Source organism: Lepidochelys olivacea (assembly GCF_965140295.1).
Source record: "Lepidochelys olivacea isolate rLepOli2 genome assembly, chromosome: 3".
Taxonomy (NCBI): domain Eukaryota; kingdom Metazoa; phylum Chordata; order Testudines; family Cheloniidae; genus Lepidochelys; species Lepidochelys olivacea.
The window spans coordinates 45,460,532-45,484,279 of NC_140413.1; the positions used below are offsets into that span (position 1 = coordinate 45,460,532).

A 23,748-nucleotide genomic window follows, 5' to 3' on the forward strand; every position below is an offset into this window, starting at 1 on the left:
AATATACAGCTGTTCTTAATTTATATACCAATCAGGCATAATTTTCAGATCTTGCATGGTAGTAATAGACAAAATAGCCACTTTCATTTAATTTGGGGCATATTTATTTTTAATATAAAATTATTTGGTCTACAATAGCAGACCTTAGTGGAAGATTTTACTTTTCCCCTTCCCTCAAAGTTCCATATAACACTGGTATTCTGTGAGTAAGAAGGGCTTTGAGCTCCCTTTAAATCCCATCAATACAACTACTTTGCTTAGCCACAGAGGTATATGCAGAGTGATCTCTCCTTCCCTCAACCCACAGGCTGAGTATGCTGCCTCTGCGGCACAAAAGTGAGCATGGGTGTTGGACAGTGGACAGCAGTGACCAAAGGGCCACCACTTCGTTCAGTAGTTGAGTTTTAAAAAGAACTTCCTTTTATGCTTCTGGAACTGTTATTTCAGCACTAATTAGTTACAAAAGGAAATGCCTCTTTTCAGTCCTCTAACCAGCCTGGGCATTTGAATATAGATCCTCTCAGCCTACATATGAAGACAGAACAGCTACGTCTTGTAATGATGTAATTCCCCAACATATATAGAATTCACAATGTCTTCACAGTCGTCCAACAACTCTGAAATGCCACCAACACTATCATATAAGGACTACTCAATTCTCCATATTTAGCCATGTCATATCAGCTTCCCTTTTAAAAAAAAAAAAAAAGCTTTGCAGCTTTATTTCAAATGCAAAGCAACTTTTCCAATATACAGAAAAATCTTAAATTACATTTACAGTAAATAGAATATCTTGATCTGTGCCTTCTCCGTGTCCTTATATGTTAGAGTCATGCACAATGATAGTCTTATCTACAAGCCAAGCCTTTTTTTTACCTGCAGCAAATCCTGCAAGGGTGAACATAGACATCATGTAACTTAAATGAACATTGCTCCACTTTTTGTTTAAAACTATAGGGAAACTCTTAGTTAAGCAGAAAATAAGTAATATCAATAGTACTGTCTCAGAATGCACAATATGCTCCAATATCTTTTAAAGGTGAATGAAAACACTTAAAAAAAATTAAAAATGTTTGAGATCCCAAAACAGAAGTTATGTTATATTCTAAAATGACAGTATATTTGCAAAGAAAACATTTTGAAAATTTTCCTTCTTTTACTCCAAATACCTGCCAAGACCACTTCAAACTTCTGTTTTCCCTTCAGCATCTGATGTGATCACTGAAAGTTAAAGTAGTGTGAAGAGTGCAGTTCCTTTGCTTTGCTTCAGGTTTCTGTAAGGTCACCAGCTCTTTATCAGAAAGCACAGGAGTGTGAAGTAATCTTGGCAAACAAAAATGATTTCTGTTAGCTGCTAACTGTGTACCAAACCACAAGATGGGGGGTGGCAGTTTCTGAAATTAGAAACATTGAAAATGAGTGCTTTGAGAAGAAAATCATTGGCCATAGACCATATCCTTTCTTTTTGGTTTTGTGTTTTGGGGTGGATTTTTTGGGATGTGGTTTTGTTTTGTTAAAACAAATCTTTTAAAGGGACACTGTCAACTTGAAATCTACGAAGTTTAAAAATGGGGTAAAAGTAGTTTCAGGTACTACAATTTGGCCCTAAGCCTCCCTACCTATGTCTGTGGCATTAGAACTACTCTTGTCTATTTTTCCAGGATTTTCTCTCCTTCTTTGCTGAATGAAAGGCCCACCCAAAGTGTGCTCAAAGCACACAGTAAGCAAACTGGAAAATACTACTTCTGTAATTTTTCATTTATAATCACTCTAAGGGTTATAACAGTAGTAGATAGATAAACTTCAAACAGAAGAGCATTTTTAAATGCCTCTGAAGGAAGAGCTGCTGCAGCAGCTATCATGGAATCCCTACCTTTTCGAAGTGACTGTTATTTAACATATTAGTTAAAAAGCATACAACTAAATGTTTTTAAAACAGAACCATGTTTTACTATGGCAGGGTGTGTGCTTGAAGCTGCAACCACTACTATGTCAAGGGCAGGACTGATTGACTCCACACAGTCCTTGTGTGCTGTATCTCCCGTGAGATTCTCTCCCTTAATCAGTCACAATAGTTTAAGTGGACACACCAGGAGAGCTGGCGTTACCCACAAATAAAATGTTCTGCCATGAAGTGATGGTCATAAAAACCCTGGACCAGAAATATTCATAGTAGTAGGGCCATAAGGAGCTCCTGGAAGGCAGGTAACTTATTGTGTCCTATATTTGCTATGTTACATTGTTGTAGTAAGGATGCATTCCACAGAGGTCACATACAGTTGAATGATATATCAGCTAATATACTTCAACAATTTTGCACTGTTAGTTTCAGAATGGCTTTAAAGACTTTGCACATCTGTGCCAATTTTAGCTGGCCCCTCTGTTGGTAGTTGGGCAAGGTACACACTATTTTCAAAGTGGTTTCATTTTAGTGCACGTGAAAAGAGTTTCATAATTAAAAGTTTTTTTCTTTATAAACTATTTTACAGAATTGGTGCATGATAATGACATTTTTAGTGTTAATATGAGATCTCTGAGCTTTGCATTACAAAATTATATGTACTGGTACCAATTACTGTTGTTTCATCATAAGATAATGTATTGTGATATTAAAGTGCATCATTTCTTGGACAGAGGTGTTTTTACAATGTTAAAAAAATATTGAGGGACTATTTTAAGCTGTCGTACTTGAATGGGTACATGTTGTTCTCTTTTAATATAACTGAAAAGAACAAAGCTAAACTTTAAGTAATTTTGTTGGTGCCTAATTTATTTTTTTAAAAGCAACGTCCTTTCTATTCGTTTCACTGAAGCATATCAAAAAAGATTGAGAAAAGTCAAGCATAAGAAATGTGAAGAAAAAAGAACCTACTGTGTTCAAGCTTTTACATATTTTATGAAGCTGTTGAAAACTAAGGCATAAAAGCCAGATTTATGAGCTTTTTTAAAGTTATTTGTAGATTCCCAAGACAATTGTGTTCCCATCACTTACTGTAGCCTTTAAAACTCAAATGACGCTTAAAAAAATTCAAGTTTGGCACACATTGCGGTACTGTTGGGCGTTCTTAATGGCATTCAGCTTCAATTAAGGCGGGGGAGAGAATGTACTCTTGTCTTTGCTAAATAATTATGGTTTGTTTTAGATGGAATAGAAGGACTAGAATATGTATATTTTTAGGATAATAAAACTAGGAGTTACTCTCAATGTAACATTACTTTTATGATGGGCTAATACAACTGTTTGGGGAGAGACTCTTTAGGGAGCATCTGTGTAACCCGTCGCATTTGCCAGGCTTTTGCTTTCAACAAGCTCACTGATTTTGTTATTACTGGAATAGGAAACCTTTTTCTTTATCAAAGTATTATTCATCTACACTTTGCCAGGTATAGCAAATCTGATGACAGCACTGGATTTATCATTTACTCCTAAAGGCTGATGGAAGCATTCCCCCTGCCTCAGTCACCAAAACAAATGTCATTCTTGGAGCTTTCTGCAAAATATCCTGTCATTTAAAATAATAATAATAATGTAGGGCTTCCCAAAGCAACAAATTAAATAAGAAACCTAAGATAATTCACATGATGCCATAATTTTAATATATTTCTTCTATGCAAACATTGCTCCCTTGCCTAGTAACTTGATCTGTACAATAAATTCCAGGATTGTCACACTGTGTGTCAGCCTGAAGCCTAGAGCATCTGTTGAGTCAGTGTGAAACAGTTGAAAACAGCTGTAAGAAATGTTGATGTCTCTTTTTTTGTTCAAAATATCACCAGGTGGAATCATAGGGTTTCATGGTCTGTTTCTGGCCAGGTTTTAAGTTTTCAGTCAATTAGACTTGATGAATTACACCCATGCAATGTATAGCTACAGTAGTAAGGCATGTATCTGTTCCATGCAGAGTCCTAGACCATTGTGCTATCAAAAGTATCACTCACACCCTTACTGTACAGCTAATTTGCATGCAACAGTTTGACTTGTATGAGGGAGACTGTACACATGGTGGATTATTTGGCCCATTTGCCACAGTTCTTCTAAACCATCTACACAACAACACAGTCACCATGGACAATAACCCTAGACACACTCCATGGCAGCACATACCTCTCATTCGATGCCTGCACAAATCTTCCAGGCCTGTCCCTCTGTCTGTCTATCATTCTGAAGTCTAGAATGTCTGAGTCATTATGAAGTGATGGAAACAGCTACACACTTAGCTCAGAGCTCTGTTTGCTCAGAATGTCACCTGGTGCAGTCATCCCTGGGCCCTGTGAGGACCAGATGGAATGTCGGCTTTCAAAGGTTCCGTGGCTATTGGAATGTGATAGCTGATCAGGGAAGGTGGGAGTAACAAAATGGTGGGGTAACAATGTGGAGTAACAAAATGGTGGTTGTGCTTCCAGCCAGGGGGCAGTTCTGTGCGTTATCTTAGGGGAACATGTACAAACATCAACATGGCTCACTACAGCACAGCCCATGGAAACAATAGTCCAAAAATACCTACAGGCATGGCCTTACTTCCACTCTATAGATTTTCTGGTCAATAATACCCACTGCTTTGTGTTGGGTTCGTACGTTCACCTCTGTAGTGTTTTGTGAGTGTTTCCTGATACAGTGTTTGGTGAAAGGGTATACAAGCATGCTGATGTGAAGACCTGCCAAGACTACTGAAATAATCTGATTCCAAGCCGTGCAGAACTGGGTACGAGTGAAAACAGTTCCCATACGTCTAGTACCACTCTAAGCTCTGACCCCACACAATGCCAAGCAAGAAAGCTACCCTGACTGGCCCCAGAGGGTATGTCTACACTGCAGTTAGATGCCTGCGATTGGCCTGTGCCAGATGACTCGGACCAAGAGGCTGTTTAATGATTTGGGCTGGAGCCTGAATCAGCTGGCGCAGGCCAGCCGCAGGTGCCCAATTGCAGGGTAGACCTATCCAGAGAGCTAAAACAAGGAGAACCCTAAGGAAAAATGAATCAGATACTGAATACAAATGGTGGATTACCTGGCCTAACTGCCATGCCCCTGAGACAGCACAGACTTTCATCTACTAGTTCAGTGGTTTTCAAACTTTTTTTCTGGGGACCCACTTGAAGAAAATTGTTGATGCCCGTGACCCAACGGAGCTGGGGTTGAGGAGTTTGGGGTGTGGGAGGGGCTCAGGGTTGGGGTGAGGGCTGTGGGGTAGGGCCAGGAATGAGGGGTTCAGGGTGTGGGAGGGGCTCTGGGCTGGGGCAGGGGGTTGGGGTGCAGGAGGGAGTCAGGGCTCTGGGGTGGGGCCGGGGATGAAGGGTTTGGGATGCATGAGGGGTTTGGGTTGGGGGGCTCAGGGCTGGGGCAGGGGGTTGGGGTGTGGACTTACCTCTGGTGGCTCCTGGTCAGCAGTGCAGCTGGGGTGCAGAGGCAGGCTTTCCGCCTGTCCTGGGACCGCGAACCGCGCTGCGCCTGAAGCGGCCAACAGCAGGTCCTGAGGCGCACAAGCAACACCACCCCCACAGCCAATGGGAGTGCGGAGCTGGTGCCTGGGGCAGGGGCAGCACATGGAACCCCGTGGCCTCCCTGCCTAAAAGCCGGACCCGCTCCTGGCTGCTTGCGGAGCGCAGCATGATGTTGGAACAGGTAGGCCCTAGCCTGCCTTAGCTGGACAGCACCGCCGATGGGACTTTTAACATCCCAGTTGGAGGTGCTGACCAGAGCGACCCAATGCCTGACATGCCACAACCCAGTACTGAGTTGCAACCCAAACTTTGAAAAATGCTGTACTAGTTGATATGTAACATTTAGCTGCATTGTATACAGGTTCTTCTTAATAAGTTATGGCTCTATGTTAGCCTGTGGTGCACCTCTCTTAAAGGGCTGCCTCTTGTCATACTGTAGTCAGCTTGTTAAGTACTCTACATTTCAGTGTCCTGTGTTAAGGCAGATATGTTTATGGTGTTCCTCAGTTTTGCTTTGGGTCAATACACGTTTGTATCTCTTGGCAATGTCCTTCTTATGTTTTTCTCTAACCAGATTTTGCCACTTACATTCAGTAGTACCTTACTACTCAAGCTGTTCTATTAAAATCAATGGGACTGCTCATGGAGTATGGGAAAACTCAGTAAGGGTATAACAACTGACATTGTATGAGCTAAGAAGGTAGATCGTATGTGAAAGCCACATGGCAAAAATGGAAAATGATCACAAAAAGAAGGATGGATATATCCAACAAAGTAGTGTTCCCTATTGCTGTCATACAGGAGATAGACTGTGTGAGAACAATAAGGTTGTTATGCACAAAGGTTAATTAACTAAATTTAATTAAGTCAGCCATATTTCTTATGGGTCAATCCCAGATTGGCTTTCCTTTCTGTACCTGCATCTTTAGAGGCTATGGCTGGCTAAACATTCTCTCACATCTGTCAGAGTTAACCTCATACTCACTGCCATGTGACAGTGTTTGTAAGGATATGTGTGGTAGTAGTGAGCCTTTGGTAAAAGCATGCTCATTTTTGTATTATATGCCTTTTTCAGTTGTCCATAATGTTCTTAAACAAGTTCTTTGGAAACTAAAATGTGCAACACTTTCTTATTTCAACAGTTTGTTTATTTTTGGTTCAGCTACTTTTGTCCTACAGCTTGTTGTGATCTAGGTTGCAGGTGGGGAAAGAGGGGGTGAAAGAATTTTATTCTCAACTACTTTTGAGGAAACAGAATCTAGACACTTGAAGTAGTCCTTATTGAAACTTAAAATGTATTAAACTCTGGAGAAAATCTCTTAGTTCATTTGTAAATTATTGTCAATTGTGTGAGTCAATCACACACAGATGAATTTATTTTGTGTTTTTTCTGACCTAGTTGAATGGATGCAAGCAAGCAAGGATGCTCTCATTTAAAGCCATCCATCTTTCTTTTCCTTTTTTGTGGGTAGTTAAGACCTCATTTGTTAATGTAAGTTTGCATATTTAAGTCCCCACGCCTACACAGGTTTCAGAGTAGCAGCCGTGTTAGTCTGTATCGGCAAAAAGAACAGGAGTACTTGTGGCACCATAGAGACTAACAAATTTATTAGAGCACAAGCTTTTGTGGGCTACAGCCCTTCATCGGATGCATAGAATGGAACATACAGTAAGAAGAAATAGATATACATACATATAAGTTGGAAGTTGCCATACAAACTGTGAGAGGCAAATGTGGTTGTATCTTAGAACTTGGCTGTAGACAATGGAGCATGTGGTGTGTCCTGGATGGAAGCTGGAGGCATGTAGGTAAGTATAGTGGTTAGTAGGTTTCTGGTATAGGGTGGTGTTTATGTGACCATCGCTTATTAGTACAGTAGTGTCCAGGAAATGGACCACTTGTGTGGATTGGTCTAGGCTGAGGTTAATGGTGCTCCAATCCCTCAGACAGAGACAAACACCTACTACAATACTCGCCTGCTGAAGTGAAAAAACAGATTGACAGACCCAGAAGAGTACTCAGAAGTCACCTACTACAGTACAGGCCCAACAAAGAAAATAACAGAACGCCACTAGCTGTCACCTTCAGCCCCCAACTAAAACCTCTCCAGCACATCAACAACCTAGCCTGAAAAATGATCCCTCACTCTCACAGATCTTGGGAGACAGACCAGTCCTTGCTTACAGACGGCACCCCAACCTGAAGCAAATACTCTCCAGGAACCACACACCACATAACAAAAACACTAACCCAGAAACCTATCCTTGCAACAAAGCCTGATGCCAACTCTGTCCACATATTTATTCAAGTGACACCATCATAGAACTTAATCACATTAGCCACCCCATCAGCGGCTTGTTTACCTGCACATCTACCAATGTGATATATGCTGTCATGTGCCAGCAATGCCCCTCCGCCATGTACATTGGCCAAACCGGACAGTCTCTATGCAAAAGAATAAATGGACACAAATCTGACATCAGGAATCATAACATTAAAAACCCGGTAGAAGAACGCTTCAACCTCTCTGGCCACTCAATGAAAGATTTAAGGGTGGCAATTTTGCAACAGAAAAGCTTCAAAAACAGACTCCAATGAGAAACTGCTGAGCTTGAATTAATATGCAAACTAGATACCATTAAGTTGGATTTGAATAGAGACTGGGAGTGGCTGGGTCATTACACATATTGAATCTATTTCCCTAAAGTTAAGTATCCTCACACCTTCTTGTCAACTGTCTAAATGGGCCATCTTGATTATCACTACAAAAGTTTTTTTCTCCTGCTGATAATAACTCATCTTAACTAATTAGCCTCTCACAGTTTGTATGGCAACTTCCAACTTATCTGTATGTATATATATTTCTTCTTACTATATGTTCCATTCTATGCATCCGATGAAGTGGGCTGTAGCCCACGAAAGCTTATGCTCTAATAAATTTGTTAATCTCTAAGGTGCCACAAGTACTCCTGTTCTTTTCATGCCTACACAGACTTTCACGTGAGTAGTTCCACTAAGGTCAACAGCATTTCTCACCTGTGTAAAGTTAAGCATACGTTCAAGTGATTGCAGGATCGAAGCCTTCATTTCAAGGGATTTTCTTAAATTTTCCATAAAAATTCATTTGTGCTGAGACCAAACATGGAAACTTTCAGTTTAGAAAGAGATTTTTTTGGGGAAGTTATGTGCAAGTAAAATGGAATTATAATGAAACTTACTATATCTTGCAACCGTAAAGTTTCTGATGTGATGTATGTGCACTTGAAATACAAACCTTAGTTTTAAGTCCTATTGATCTACACTAGGGAAAAACATGTGTTCAATAAGCCTAATTTCTTTTCTTTTTTAAAATATATAGCTGTCATATATTTATGTTACACAGTATTTTATAAATTGTTCTGGTTCAGTGGGAAAAAAGCAAATCTAAACTAAAAGTAAGTAATTTTGTTCTGTTTTTTTCTGCAAAAATTTGCTCTGGAGGAAGAAGTGATCCAAACATCTTCAAGTATGATTTTGAATATCTGCCAAACAGTAGATATGTTTGCCAAACATTTTTGTATAGTATTCCCAATACGACTATGTCTTTTAGAGAATATATTGTTGAAGTAAGCCTTACTTATCAGTCTATGAGATTTGAGAGAAGTAAGGCTTGTCTGTCAACACATAGTATAAAGAAACTTTATTAGTAAAATTGTCTTCATTCTAGTTTTCTTTCACCCTTCACTTTCTTTTTTGCCAGAAAACACTTCTGTAGAAAACTACTGAGGAAAAAAGAGAAGTATTTTGGAGGAATTTCCACAGTCTTTGCTGTGTATCAATTGTCTTTATAACACATTTCTCTTGATGTTGTCAACAGGAGAAATTGACGGGCAATTTTTCTGCCTCAGATTTTCAAACAGATGCTCAAACTTTTTCAGACCCCCAAACCCATTAATGCACATACATGGATTTGCCCACAAACAGTCTCCACTTGTGAATGCATGTTGGGATGTTGACATTCCTTTATCAGTCATACAAAAAGGGTGTTAGCATTTCTGTCATTTGAAATCGTGTGCTTCTGCAGTTTGACAAAATGGGAGCCCGTACTTTGGCTGGACAGTATTGATAGTTTATAGAAAAACATCAGTTCCAGTTAATATACTAGAATGTGGATATGATATTTTCAATAATTTGCACTAAACACTACAGATTGAGTTTTCTTCACAGAATGATAAATACCTGCCCTAGTAACGAAATTCCTTGATGCTGATAAAGGAAAGGTTGAGACTATTGTACCTATTAGAGCAGACAAGCTAACCCAGGTAATTTTTGCTGAGCATACTGTTATGGCTCTGATCATGCCTGCACTCATGTGCAACCCCATTAACTTCAATAGAATTCTTCACAGGCAAAGAACAATGTCTGCATAGAACAGCTGGTAAGTTTAGGGAAAATCCAGTTCTTAACCAGATCGTATTAGTTATGAAGCACCTAATTTTAAAAATCCACTATTTAGTGCAGCATTCCAACATAGTTTTAAACTAAATATTTACTGAATAACATTTTCAAGTTTAAAACTGCTTATAATGTTAAATGACTAATAGCAAATTTCTAAAATAAATAAAGGACAAAAAAGATCAAACCAGCTTTTTAAGCACTATAACAAGTTTGCACTTTACTTTGTTACTATCTAAACAATGACACTGTTTGGTTTGATCGTTTTCTTCCTTTTATACTGACACTTAGAAAGATGAAAACCTAGGGCATTTCTCCTTGGACCTACCCAAAGGAGACTACTTGGACCTAGTGTATAGTTATGCAGGCTTCCTTGATCCCTATAGGATCCTGCAGATTCTTTAAGACCCTCACTGCAGGATAACTGTACTTCTAAGCTGTCTTCACTGCATTATACTATTCTTTATCAGAAGCAGGCTGATACTCTATTTCACTTTCATGTGTGTGTAATCTTCATCTTCAAATGTGCCTGGGGTTCCACATATGTGTTTTCCTTTCAATTTTTTAGAAAGTGACAGACTACCTGAAAATGTAGGACAATGTAAGTGTAATGTTTCCTATATATGCAATAAATTAGGCCCATATTCTTCCCTAGATGTTTCTGAAGAACTAGTGTCAGCAAATACAAATACTAATGGCTCAATCCTCAGAGATACTGAGCACCCTTAACGATATTGAATCCCACTGAAACTGTAAACTCAGACCTTAAGATTTCACCAGCAATATTACCCAACTCCATTAAACTCCATTTTTAGAACTATCTTTCTTACTAAATTTGTAGCTTAATGGAGCATATTATTTTTTGTGCCTGATTTACCACTCTGTTACACCATAGTTTTATGCTGCTGTAAATCCATTGACTTCAGTGCCATTATACCAGCCTAAAACTGGTATAACAGAGTAGGGAATCAAACCTTTCCCCCTTTAGTGGTCAGAGCCTGTTCTGGTTAAAGGAAATGGTCAATTACCCATTGACTTCACAAGCAACAAGATTTGGTCCTCAAAGTGTGCCAAAAAAATATGCATCTCCTGTGAATGACAAGCATTATGGACAAAACTCTGCCATCATAATTTTGAAAATGTTCACTCTACCTCTCAATTATATAGCTATAAATCTGTATTAATGGTGGATTTTATTTGATGTTATACTTCAGAAGCTTGGTAAGTGGACTCAGCCTTCGTGACAGTAGCCTAAATTCAAGGTTTCCTTTAGCTGAAGTAATTTAGGGCAATATTTTTCCCTTAATCTTTGTGCAGAATTGCATGCTTACTACCATGTTTCAGGCAGGAGAGTACTTCAAATACAACACTGTTTTTCTTATAGGATGTGCATTAACACTTGTGTAGTTCATAGGAAGGGAGCAGTTTCACTGATGAATAATTTTCCAGTTACATAAAAAAAAAGTAGGAACATTAGGCATGTCCTTATACTTTTATTACCTGAATTTGAAAGGCCACTCTGGAGTATATTGTGGGGAAACCACATGCATAATTCGCAAAGACAAAAGGACTAATAACCAAAACAAATCATGTTTTTTAAAATATATTTTCTTTAACCTAAATTTGTTTTATACCGAGTGCATTTTTAGTTAAACTCTGATACCTACTGTACTGTACCTTAAAAAGACTTAGAATAACTTAGATATTTCATGTAACTTTCGAAAGAATGCTAATGAACTGTGTGTGTCAGGTATATGGCCATTTGCTACTAACCTCCCCTCCTGTGCCAGCCATCCCTTTTCTCACACTTGACCTTATTCTCCCAAAATCAAAAAGGAGGCTGAGGGCAGATAGAAAAAGATAGAGATGCAGGTTACTATATACATTTTGTGGGGTCTTATTCCAACCTCACATTGGTGCAAATCAGAAGTAATTCCACTGAGGTAAATATTTGCATCAGTGTCAGCAAGATCGGAATCAGCCCTATGACTTTTCTTTTGCAATCCTCACTCATCTCCTCCTCAACCTGATCATTTACCTTCTTTTACTCTGGTATGACTTGGGCTCCAATCTTACAAATACAGTAGAACCACAGAGTTACAAACACCAGAGTTATGAACTGACTGGTCAACCACACACCTCACTTGGAACCAGAAGGATGCATTTTTCTTCTGCATAGTAAAGTTTCAAAACTGTATTAAGTCAATGTTCAGTTGTAAACTTTTGAAAGAACGACCATAACATTTTGTTTAGAGTTACAAACATTCCAGAGTTAAGAACAACCTCTATTCCCGAGGTGTCTGTAACTCTGAGGTTCAGCTGTAGGTGGATCTGGCCTTCTCTTGAGTCTGAAGGATCAAGGTCTTGGATTGGAAGTACTTTTGTCCAGGGACCTGTTTTTATACATTCTCATAAAGTTCCAGGCACAACTGTAGCACTCGTTACTAAAATGATAGTGTTTATGGAGATGTCTAGTTCAGAAAGAGGAAGTTAAATGTAACGGCTGAAGCAAAAATCCCAATCCTGCATACGTGCAGTATATTTAAATACATCATATGTTACCTATTTGTTGCTATTGTTAATATTCTTTGTAACATACAACCCACAATCTGAAGACTTAAAAATGTAAGACATGAAAAATGGAGGAAAGTTGATCAGTTGTTATTGTAATGAAGAAATGCTGCATTACTACATCATAAATTCTCAATACCTTTAATTTTCAGTCAGTGTAATGATGATCTTTTTCAAATCCTCAATTCAAAGGGGATTATAAATTGTTAATTTCTCTTATTTATGATTTATAACAGTGCCAAACAATGTAAGGGGGGTGCTATTGCCGGTTCATCTGTCTGATGAAAGAACTAAGCTAAATATCTAAATCCTGAATAACTACTATAGTGTCAGTGGGACTCTCTTCTCAGAGCCACCTGATAGGAATATACAGTAATTAGACAGGAGAATTAGCATCAATGTTTGATATCATAGCAGGTGCTGGTCGTGCCTATTATAGGTACAGTTATGAAATAGTTTCCATAATAACTGTTTGCACAAATGCTATTGGTGGAAATACTCACTTCTTTGGGCTGAATTTTTCTCACATTTGGTCTCTGATTAGGATTGAAATGAGGAAGATTTTGCTCAAACTTTAAAAAAAAAAAAAAAAAAAAAAAGTCAAAGGGTGTGCAGCAGTCCTGGAGTGCTGCAAACTCTTTGATGTTACAAAGTTGGGTAATTCAATTTGAAGAGGTGGATTGTGCCATTCAATCTCTAGTCCAAGTTGGGGGTGGTCAAATGGCTTCCAGAGCGTGCAATATGTTTTCTCTTCTAAGACTGGCTACCTCCACTCCTCTATGCGTAGGCTGGCTTTGAAAGCAATTCTAGCCCTGCAGAGCCCTTGTGCTGTCTGAATACAGGATTTTCAATTATTTCTAGCCTCTGGATGAGTTTCTCTCCTTGTTGTACACCTGAGCAGGATCCAAGCACAATTTGGCTGGAAAGCTGTACTTAAAAATAAAAGTGTCAGGAAAAGCAAAATGTAAGGTCCAAACAGAAACTTAATTTTGGTCATATTGCACAATGTACAATATGCTGTTCCTTTTATTCCAGTCAATATGTAGATTAATACATTATTCTGAGATTTTCAAAAGAGGCTAAAGGTAGGAGCTATCTCAAAGGGATTTCAGCATTTTAACTCCTTTGAAAATCCCAACCTTAGCGTTTATAACACAAATATATATATCAAACTACATGGATTGTGCAACACAGCTTGACCTAATGTTTCTGTTGGAATCATAACATTTACATTCCAGACTCTTTGTGATTAGCTGTGCAAATTTATAACATTCATGCAATTTTTGCCTTTAATATTAATTTAACCCAAGTGTATTTCCAGTAGTCGGACTAACTGTACAAATAACACAATTTTTCATTATGAGTCACCTGAACAATAAATGCATTCAGAGAAAATGTTTGAAGAAGTGGGAATACAACGGGCCTTTTAAAATCATGTCCTGTAAAATGTGTGAAACAGAAGGATTACAATCAAGTTAAATTGTATGTCTTCCATCTAAGAAACTCATGTCCTGTTGGGTTTTTAACATAAACAGATCTTGTCAATCCTAATCAGTTTAATCTTGGAAGCCCTAGAGCGCCAGACTAAAAAAAGCAGCATGGCAAGTCAAGCACAAAGGTCCCTTGGAATCAAGTCTGATTGTTAATTTTAGATAAACTAACACTAAATTAATGTCTCCTGGTGATTATTTTTTCTCCTTTCAGATATAGTTGATTTGTCTATATAAGCAACTCAGGAGATTAGTAGATGTTCTCAATTCTCTCTAACGGAAGAAGAAGGCTATTTGAGCCACCAAAGATAGGATCATGTTTATCATGAGGCTCTGTTTCTGTGTTGTTTTCATTAGAGTATAGTGTATAATTTGTTGAACTTCTTACCTGAATGCTTTTTAGCTAAAGCATTTTTATGTTTGCTTGGTGAATACACATTTTGAAATAACTGGTAATTCATGAAAGTGAGTAAGTGCAATCACAGGAATACCAGAATCCTGCCTTTTATTTGCACATCAGAGATTACAAAGTATATTACGGTCTTGAGCGTGTACTCATTGAAGTCAGTTGGGAAAGCTCTCTTTGACCTTATTGATGCATATGTTGTTTGAACACTGTAAGAATAAATAGCTACAACACATTTTTGACCATATTTTAGCCTTTTGGCCTGCCTTAACTCTGTCAGCTTCTGGCTTCTCTAAAATGTCCTGCAAGCTAGCTTATAGAAAACTAACAGTTTGTAGTTTCAGCAGAGCAGCCAAGGATTTCATGAGCATAAAAAGTTTTACCTTCATTTAGGACTGACTCCTCTGAAGAATGACATCGATGGAGATTGTGCAACTGCTGTCTGTGGTATCTCAGCATGGGCTTTGTTTTTCCTTGTTTGTCTGGCACTGATCACCAACACTAAGAAACTCCCTCTTATAAAGATAATAAACATGCTTTGTAATTTTATCTGAGGATCTGAAAGCTCTTTACAAACATTAATTAATCTTCACAACCCCTTGTAAATTGGATGAGCATTTTCATCCCGACTCCATAGATTTGTAAACTAAAGCACAAAGATCTTAAGTGCCCAAAGTGACACAGTGAGTCAGTGTCAAAGTCAGGAGTCCACTGTTCAGATCATTTCCCTATTTTTCACATTCGTGAAAAACTACCAGCATCGAAAAATATCTCAGCCACTCTTGTGCCCAAACTTTTATTTTTGCCTTCATCTCTTCTTGTATTGGCAACTGTAGCTCTTGTTGTTTATTACCTAAGAGCCAGTTCACCAAGCTTCAACAAAGAAAACAGGGACAAAAAATATCAGATAGGTTTGGCAGATCCAGTTATCAGTTTGTGCATTTATTGTATATGTTGTTAAACCTGAACTAGACTGAGGAGGCGCTGCTGGCATGAGGAAGATATTTCAATGAACTAGTCAACAAGGACATCTGCTCCCTCACTGATCAAGTGGTATTGTAGCACAGTGTCCTCCTAGAACCTATACTTACCCTGGAAACCTAAATAGCAGCTGTTGTTGTGGTTTGTTTGTTTTTTTTAAATGCCATCTTCTTCCTGTGGCTGGCCATGAGACTTTACCTAATCCTGGCAGACAAAGACTTAGATGTGATGTTCCATGTATTTGTGACCTCCAGATTTGATTGCTGTATTGAACTTTACCGGGAAGTGAAATCAGACACTGAAAAGACTTTAACTGGTGCAACACACATCTGTCATCTTTATGAACATCATTTTGAACCCCTGCCCGAATGCTCAAGTCATTATGTACTGCAACTAATTGGCTTATAAAAAACCCTTTTATTATAATGGTTTGATTATTTCAGCTCTAGATAGTTTAGGGGTAATGGTTAGTCTTTAGTACTTGCAGTAGCAACCTGACCAGAATAGTTCTGAACTTCATACTTGAGCTAAAGGAAATGTTTTTTCATTCCACAGTACTCTATCTGCCCTTTCTAGAGCAGTGTTTCTCAACCAGGGGTCCAGGGCCCACTGGGGGGCCTCAAGCAAGTTGCAGGAGGTCCTCCAAGCATGGCCAGTGTTAGACTCACTAAGGCACAGGGTAGGAAGCTGAAGCCACACCGCATGGGGCTGAAGCCTGGGGACCTGAGCCCCATCACCCAGGGCTGAAGCCGAAGCCTGAGCAACTTAGCTTTGCAGGGGCTCCTGTGGCATACAGCCCCATGCAGTTGCCCTGTTTTCTACCCCCTAATGCCAGCCCTGGCTTTTATATGCAGAAGACCTGTTGTTGTGGCACAGGTGGGCCATGGAGTTTTTCTAGCACGTTGGGGGGCCTCAGAAGGAAAAAGGTTGAGAACCCCTGTTCCAGAGTATACCAAACCTACCAGGAGAAGAAATTGCTAGACACTCCTCATGTATATCAATCAGCCCTTTTCTTGTTTAATTGTAAGTACACAACCACATTAATAGTGTTAAGGACTTCACAGATTTGTAAAGGACTTTCCTTTTCTCTTTCTATGTTATGCATGGAAAAAGTCTTCTAAAGAGGGAAAGAGTTTGCATGCAAGAGGTACAGTGTGTAATAGTCCCATTATATACACACATATGTTGTTAATCTTAAATCTGGATTTGGTTGTTTTAAGTAATCTTCTGTCCATTCATTCTCTGTATTCTTGGCCCAGTTTGATCCTAGACTGAACAGACTTCTCTGATATTCTTTACCATAATTCCAGCATTTCTTCTGCTTAATCCTCAACACGGGGGGAATCACAAAGGGGTCTTTATCCTTACCATGGCATATTTTCCCTGGTTCCATGTTCTGGTTGCCTAGGGTTTTTTTCACTTCATTATACCTACCAAACCTTCTAAGCAAATATAGACAGTGGACCTGCAGGGAAAATACTGTTTTCGTTTTTTCCCCGGGTTCAGGACTACATTTCTTTTCCTTGAAATATGTTAGGCTCTTTCAGCTCTGCAGCTGGATCCAGCTTCTTCCAACAATACAAGTCTATGATGTTTTGAATGTGGCCCTTACACTTAGTCATCTGCATTTTCTCAACCAAATTGCATGTGTGTTATTGTGACTAAGGATGCTGAGCACCAACTTCCATCGAGATCCATTAACATACCGTATCTTACTTTCCTAAAGCCCAGTTTACACTGGAGTTTTTAGCAGTAGTGTAACTACACAAATATAGTTGCCACCGGTAAACCTGGGTGTAAGCTGCACCAGCACAAGCCGTGTTTACAGTAGCATAGTGCATCTCAATACCAGGGGTGAAATCCTGGTCCCTTTTGAAGTCAATGGGAATTTTGCCATTGATTTCAGTGGAGCCAGGGTTTGAGGCGTTTACACATATGCATTGCTACATCAGTGCTAAAGCCCCTACTGCAGACAAGGCCTATTTTTAAAGGTTTCCCTTAATGCCTCTTAAAACTGGCTCAAAGTAAAATATAGGATTAAGTTTATTATGTGTTGGTCTTAATGGTCAAAGCCTTCCAATGGCTTGGACCTGAGCGGTCTCAAAAGACTTCATGACCAAGATTTACTGTGAACAATGATCTGTCTATAATCAGACCGATGATCTGTCTATAACCAGAAGAAGCAGGAGATAGAGGTTTTTCAGCATCTTGCCCACCAAAGTGGAATTACTTACTACAAGACCTAAAAGCGCCCACCATTCTCACCGCATTCAGAGAGAAACACAAAACCCGTCTCATCTACTTAGCTTTTTTATTAAAAATTACTATGCAAATACTATTAAACAAATTCCTTCAACCTGTGCTGCAGAAAGGGGGGGAGAGAACCAAAGGTAGAGCTTATCTTTACACTGCCTGCTGCATTTATACACTTGTAAGGTATTCAAGTACCATGTTAGATTGAGCATTGAATAAATACCTGGCAAGATTATGGAAATCAAATAAATGGCACATAGATATTTTGGCTTTTGTATCAAGCCAAAAAAAGTCATAAATAAAAAAATAAATATATAGTGATTGTTAGCTAATCATGGTATGACTTACCCAAGAGTTTACCTGGGAATGTAAAGAGTTGTTTTCATATCCTATAATTCTTTTCCTAAATGCAAAGACTAGCTTTACTTGCTGCTTATAAATGAAATTGAAACATGTTAGTTCTTAATTTCCTTGTTTCCTTAAAAACAGATCTGCAGACTTCAACGCCACCTGTCATCAGGAAAATATCAGCAGGACCTCTTTTCAAGTCAGCCTGTAATGTTTATATCTCTTGCCAGTCAACCGCCATGTGACAAGCTAAGTGAACTTGTTCAGCTGTGTGGAGGAAAAATATGTAAAACCCTACGTCAGGCCAAAATCTATATTGGAGAATATTTGGGAAAGAAGCAACCTGAAATAAAATATTTATCAGAAAAATGGATACTAGGTAAGAGATTTAATTTCAGCCCAATATAATATTATAAAATGTGCTTTCAAATGTGCTAAGGGGTTTTCTACACAGCGTGGTAATATGCCATATGGGGGATGTGATTTCAAAAGCACATTAATGTGTGTACATTAATCGGTTCTTGTAAACTTGCTGGTGTGTACTAAAAGATCCCTAGTGCGCTTTAGTGTAATGCACTTGGTCTGTGTAAACCCTGCTGCTGCTCACTAAAGTTTCTGTTGGGCCTTAATGTAGTGCTGTGCACTATGTTCCAGAGCGCTAGGGAATCTTTAGTATGTACCAGCGGGGTTTACACAGACCAATTAATGCACAAGTGAATTTTAGAAATTGCATCCTCATACTGAGCGTTGCTGCTCCATTTAAACAATGGACGGAAGTATGGACGGAAGATTACCAGAGAGAGAGTGTGGAGAGAAGAGAATGGAACAGACTATGCTACAGTTGCTACCCTTTAGGAAGTCCTGACTTCATGCTGTCAGGGACTTTCTGGTAAAATTAGGGCTGGGCTGTGTTGATCTTCGGACCCACCTTTAGGGATTGGACCTAGCATAGTGTTATCCAAATTACTTCAAATTGTGCCCTCCATATTTCATGGGAGTCGTTTCATTTAAATGTGATACTTGTCTAATTAAAGTAGGTTATGAGAGAACACTTAGGAAGCACTCTCTTGAAAATGTCTGGTGAAAAATTTGTCTTTCAAGATTATAAAAATACGTGGGGAATATGCTCAGCTAGTGCAAATTGTCAGAGCTTTGTTGACTTCAATACGCTTTGACATTTTGCACCAGCTGAGGATCTGCCTTGTAGTATATAATATGTAATTTAGTATGCATGTCTGAAATGTTCTTTGCTATGACTATCACTCTGGTTGAAAAAAATTTCTTGCTAAAATCTGTGGGTCCTGTGGTTTTTCCTAAGACACCACAGAAATTAGTTTTAAGCTTGAAGTTCTTGCAATAAATTGAGTGTACATTTGCAATATCCCCACAAAAGAAAACTTTTGGTGATCTACTTGGGATTCACAGTCCTAAGAGTATTTATCTTTTAGATTAGCTCCATGTCTTCTCCTCCTAAAAAGAATCTTTTTGCATAATACAACATAGGAAAATAAGATATTTGTGTTTTGAATAACAGTCTTCTTAATAAGATAGCTTTACTTTCTGCTTTGCAGCAGATACTAAAGCTTTCAGATACTAGTTGTTAAATAAATCAGTCTGATCATAATGTTGCAAAGTCTGAGTAAAAACACTGCTGAAGGTTGAAGCAGAAAGAAAACCTGGGTTGTAAGGGAGAAAACACTTGTCTAAACAAAAGTATATTTCATACTTTATAAAAGATAAAATTATTGAAGAGTTGAAAGACAAGTGAGTTTTTAGTTAGATTGATCTGCAATGTGAGAGCCACTCTCTAAAGTCATAACAGAATTAAATAACAGGTGTGCCAAAAAAAGGAAAGAGAAGACGAGACAGCATAGTATGGTATGTAAGAACTCCAGAGAACCAGAAATAGGGCATGAGGAGAAGACTGGAACTGTGATGTAGTAAATTAAACAATACATTTGGACATATTAGTATTTCAAGCATAAATTCCAGATGGACATAAATAATAATCCCAACTGACACTCTAACATCCGTTTAGCAATGTATGCATAACCAATAATTTATGTTGTTTGTGTTGTTTTTGAGTTGGTCCATAATTTTAGTCCAGGGATCCACTTTTTCTCCTGTGCCTTTTTCAAATAGTACAGCATGGCTACTATATTAAATTCTGGTGGGGAAATTAATACAATAATCTTTGCCCAAACATTATAGCCTCATCATGATTTTCTTATAATTGCATTCTTCTATTTTAAACATCTGACTTCTGTTGTTGTTTTTAATTGTTTCACCTTCCAGACAATTTTTAATAAAAGATCAATATTGGCACAAGAGCCTCAAAATATAGACACCAAGGGCTCTGGAGGTGAGATGTTTCCTCTACCTGACTGCCAGAAACGGTCATTAACGTCAAAATATGCACAAGTACTTGAACCATTAGGTACATGATCCATTGGCACCATGGAAGGATGGTGAGCCAGGCCATCAGTCTTCAAACATCAGCATCTGGAAAGAGTGCAGTGGACTAACACCTCTAACTTGGTGAATCTACGCCTATAAGAGGGGTGCTTTGGCACATCAGTGCTTTTGCAGCTTTAGCTCATCTCTAAAAATATTTTATATACATATAATTCTGAATTATATGTATATTTTCCATGGTGCACTGTGTAGCCTCTCCTGCCAGATTCTTAAGGTCCAAAATTGAGGATCCCAATTCCCCCATAGAACCTAGGGGGACAGTGAAACCATGCTCAAAGCAGAAACACTCTCAGGCCAGTTGTCTGTTTTTATTGTAAATTCCTTGAGGTGTGGACAGCAGCAGCCCACACTGTCAGCATGTAAAAAATAAACGATCTAGGAAATATTTTTAGTTCATTTAACTGATCTCCTTCCCAATGCAGAAAGAAAATCAAGCTGTTAAAAGAATGCTTGGTAATTACTGTGTATGAAACAGTTAATTTACAGCTCTCAATAGGAAAGGGTACGACTACTCAGGGATAAAATATCCATGGCACAGCCACGGCTGGTCTGGGTCAGCAGCTTTGGGCTCGTGGGGCATGGGCTGTGGGGCTAAAAATTGCTGTGTGGATGTTGGGACTCAGGCTGGAGCCTGAGCTCTAAGACCCTCCATCCTCACAGGGTCCCAGAGCTTGGGCTCCAGCACAAGCCCAAATGTCCACACTGCAATTTTTCAGCCCTGAAGCCTGAGCCCAGTGAGCCCAAATCAACTGACCTGGGCCAGCTGTGGGCTTTTTATCGCTGTACAGACATACGCTAAGTGTCGTGCTCTGTATGTTAAGCTGTGAGAGTGTTCTATGTAATGCCTTGTGCTTGCCTTTCATTAGTTGCATATTGTCCCTTTGTATCCTGCTGTGAGAGCTGTGTGGGTGGAGCTCTGTGAAAACCAGTCTCAGCTGGAATTAGCTGCCACTTGAAACATTCCCCTTCATCTTGCTAGGGGTATTGAATTAACCTGTTATAATTAGGCGTGGAAGGATTAGATTTTTGTCAGTAAATGTTGGTAAACATAGATTTCACTGTACACGCACAAACCAAATTAAAAATACTGATAGGCAAAGTAAAAAACTGCTGCTTGCGAACTTAATGTTTGATTTAAGGCTATTTCCTTTATATGTTTTGACACAGTGTTTTTTAAACAGCTATAAAACTTTAACTTTTTGAATCTCAAAATCTACTGTCATTAGATAATTGTTTGATCCCCCATAATCTCCCACAACTATAAAAAATTAAATAAAAAAATAGAATAAAGTTTAAAACCCAAAACTATGGCAACTGTAAAAATTCAAATAGATTAAAATAAAAAAATGCTTAAAATGAACATTGATATAGTCTCCAATTTATTTTTAAAAAATTGAATTCTGCCATGCCTAGTTGTAATGAAGTAATTACTCTCCTAGTTCACCTCTTTGTAGTGCTTTAGAGTTGTGCCTGAACCAGATCTCTGAATCCAAACACTACTGAAGTTTGCAGGAGGGGCTGTCAACATCCAAATTAGACTCTCAATTTTGCAAAAAAAGCCATATCTTTATAATGGGCTGACCCAAAATCCCATATCAATCAATCCAATCCTGAATCAATTCCAATAGATGCAAGTTTTCTAGGTATACACATAGGTTTGTAGATCCACACCTAGAATAGTTAAAGTGTGCACGCAGGTCAGTGTACCTATACATTGTGAGTGTACATACATACCCAAGAAAAGTGGAGGCTGAGTACAGACCTGTATGAAAATGTGTCCCTTCCAATCTAATATTGAAAGTATGTGGGATATCAGATTTGTACAAATACAAATCCAGTCAAATGGCTAGATTCATATATTACTCAGGGATTTATCCAGTGTTGATGCTCTTATTCTTATCAGAATGTAGCCCTAGTTTATGTAACCTAGTTAGTTTCTGGTTATATACGTTCTGCTTTCCATACCCAATGCCAGCTGTTCGCTACTGAATAAATTAGTCCTACAGTCAATCACATATTTGATACCTGAGAGAGAGAGCATTTTTTTAAAAAAGCAGATTGGAGGTATGTGCAGTGTCCATACTATACCACTAGCATATATCTTTATGGTCCTTCTCATTCCCTATGTTCTCAGCTCCTCAAAGGTACTTTATACCAAAATTTCAGTCTGCTGAGTTTATTTTGTTAGTAGAGTATATTGTGTTATACAAAGCATATATTTCCTTTTTAATAAGAAGCTATTTGTTATGCATTCATCCTAATATGCTAGTATATAACATATTTCTTTTTGATTTCCTGTAGATTCAGTCACTCAGCACAGGATATGTCCTCTGGAAAACTACATGTTCCAGCAGTGAGCGAACTCAAGAGCCTCCTTATGGTTGTGAGGAAATTAGTAAAGGTGTCCAGTTTTCAATTAAGTAAGAAGCTGAACAAACAGTGAATACAAGATTTTATGAAGAGACAGTAATGGGTTTTTAAATACAGCCAAAAGTTTGGTATAGTGTGGTGAGTCTCATCTAAATGTCTGTCTAATGAAATCCTATGATTAGCCTTTTGTAATAAGGTATTTGCCCAATAAAAATCCTTTTGCTTTGTATTTATTTGTATACTGTGCAAGTCTTTGGGCCTAATTCTGGTCTCATGTACAAGGATTATACACTGGAGGCAACATATTCAAAAGCACCTAAGTGACTTCGGCTCCCAGGACCCCTTTTCGACTTAAGAGCCTGTCACTTAGGTGCTTATGGAAAGATTATCCTGGTGTAATAATTCCAAACACAAATCAGTCTGAAGACAACTTTTAAGTGGGCACAGGGTTATGTCTAATTTTTTTTAAACTTAGTATGTAATATATATTTAGATATAATTATACAACCTCATATTTATGGGATGACATATGAGCACCAGTAAAAGTAACGGATAATCAAATAATTTCACTGCAGCATATTACACATGCCTTTCAACCCCAGTCCTCCCCTCAGAGAATTGTTAAACTAAGACAATGGAAATTCTGCACTAAAAATAAAAAGTTCCGAGCAAAAATCAACAAGATACATACTTCATAAACATCATCATTTCATCGCACTGCTCTAGTTCCCACTTGTAGTTGTGCACTGAAGCTGAGATTTTCAAAGCTACACAAGGATTTGGATGCCCAATTTTCATTGAAATTGATGGTGATCCAAATTGCCTAGATTGCTTTGAAAATCTCAGCATCGTTATCTAGAGTGGAAGGTTTTGAGGCCAAGAACTTTGTTTTTATACCTGCCCTGTAAACATGTAACACACACAATGATAAAAACTCAGGGATGTAAATTAGCCACCCCCCCTGAGTGGCATAACTC

General features: G+C 38.5%; 1 protein-coding gene across 2 annotated transcripts in view; it reads left to right on the forward strand.

The window, feature by feature from the left end:
• Positions 1-23,175, forward strand: part of MCPH1 (microcephalin 1) — a 231,582-nt gene extending 208,407 nt beyond the window's left edge. For both annotated transcript variants that reach the window (XM_084623433.1, XM_084623434.1), the window contains 2 exons: positions 18,068-18,305; positions 22,703-23,175. In XM_084623433.1, the coding sequence (XP_084479559.1) occupies positions 18,068-18,305; positions 22,703-22,758 (294 nt within the window). In that variant the 3' untranslated portion in view covers positions 22,759-23,175. The remainder of the gene's footprint in view (positions 1-18,067; positions 18,306-22,702) is intronic.
• Positions 23,176-23,748: the final 573 nt, after the last annotated feature.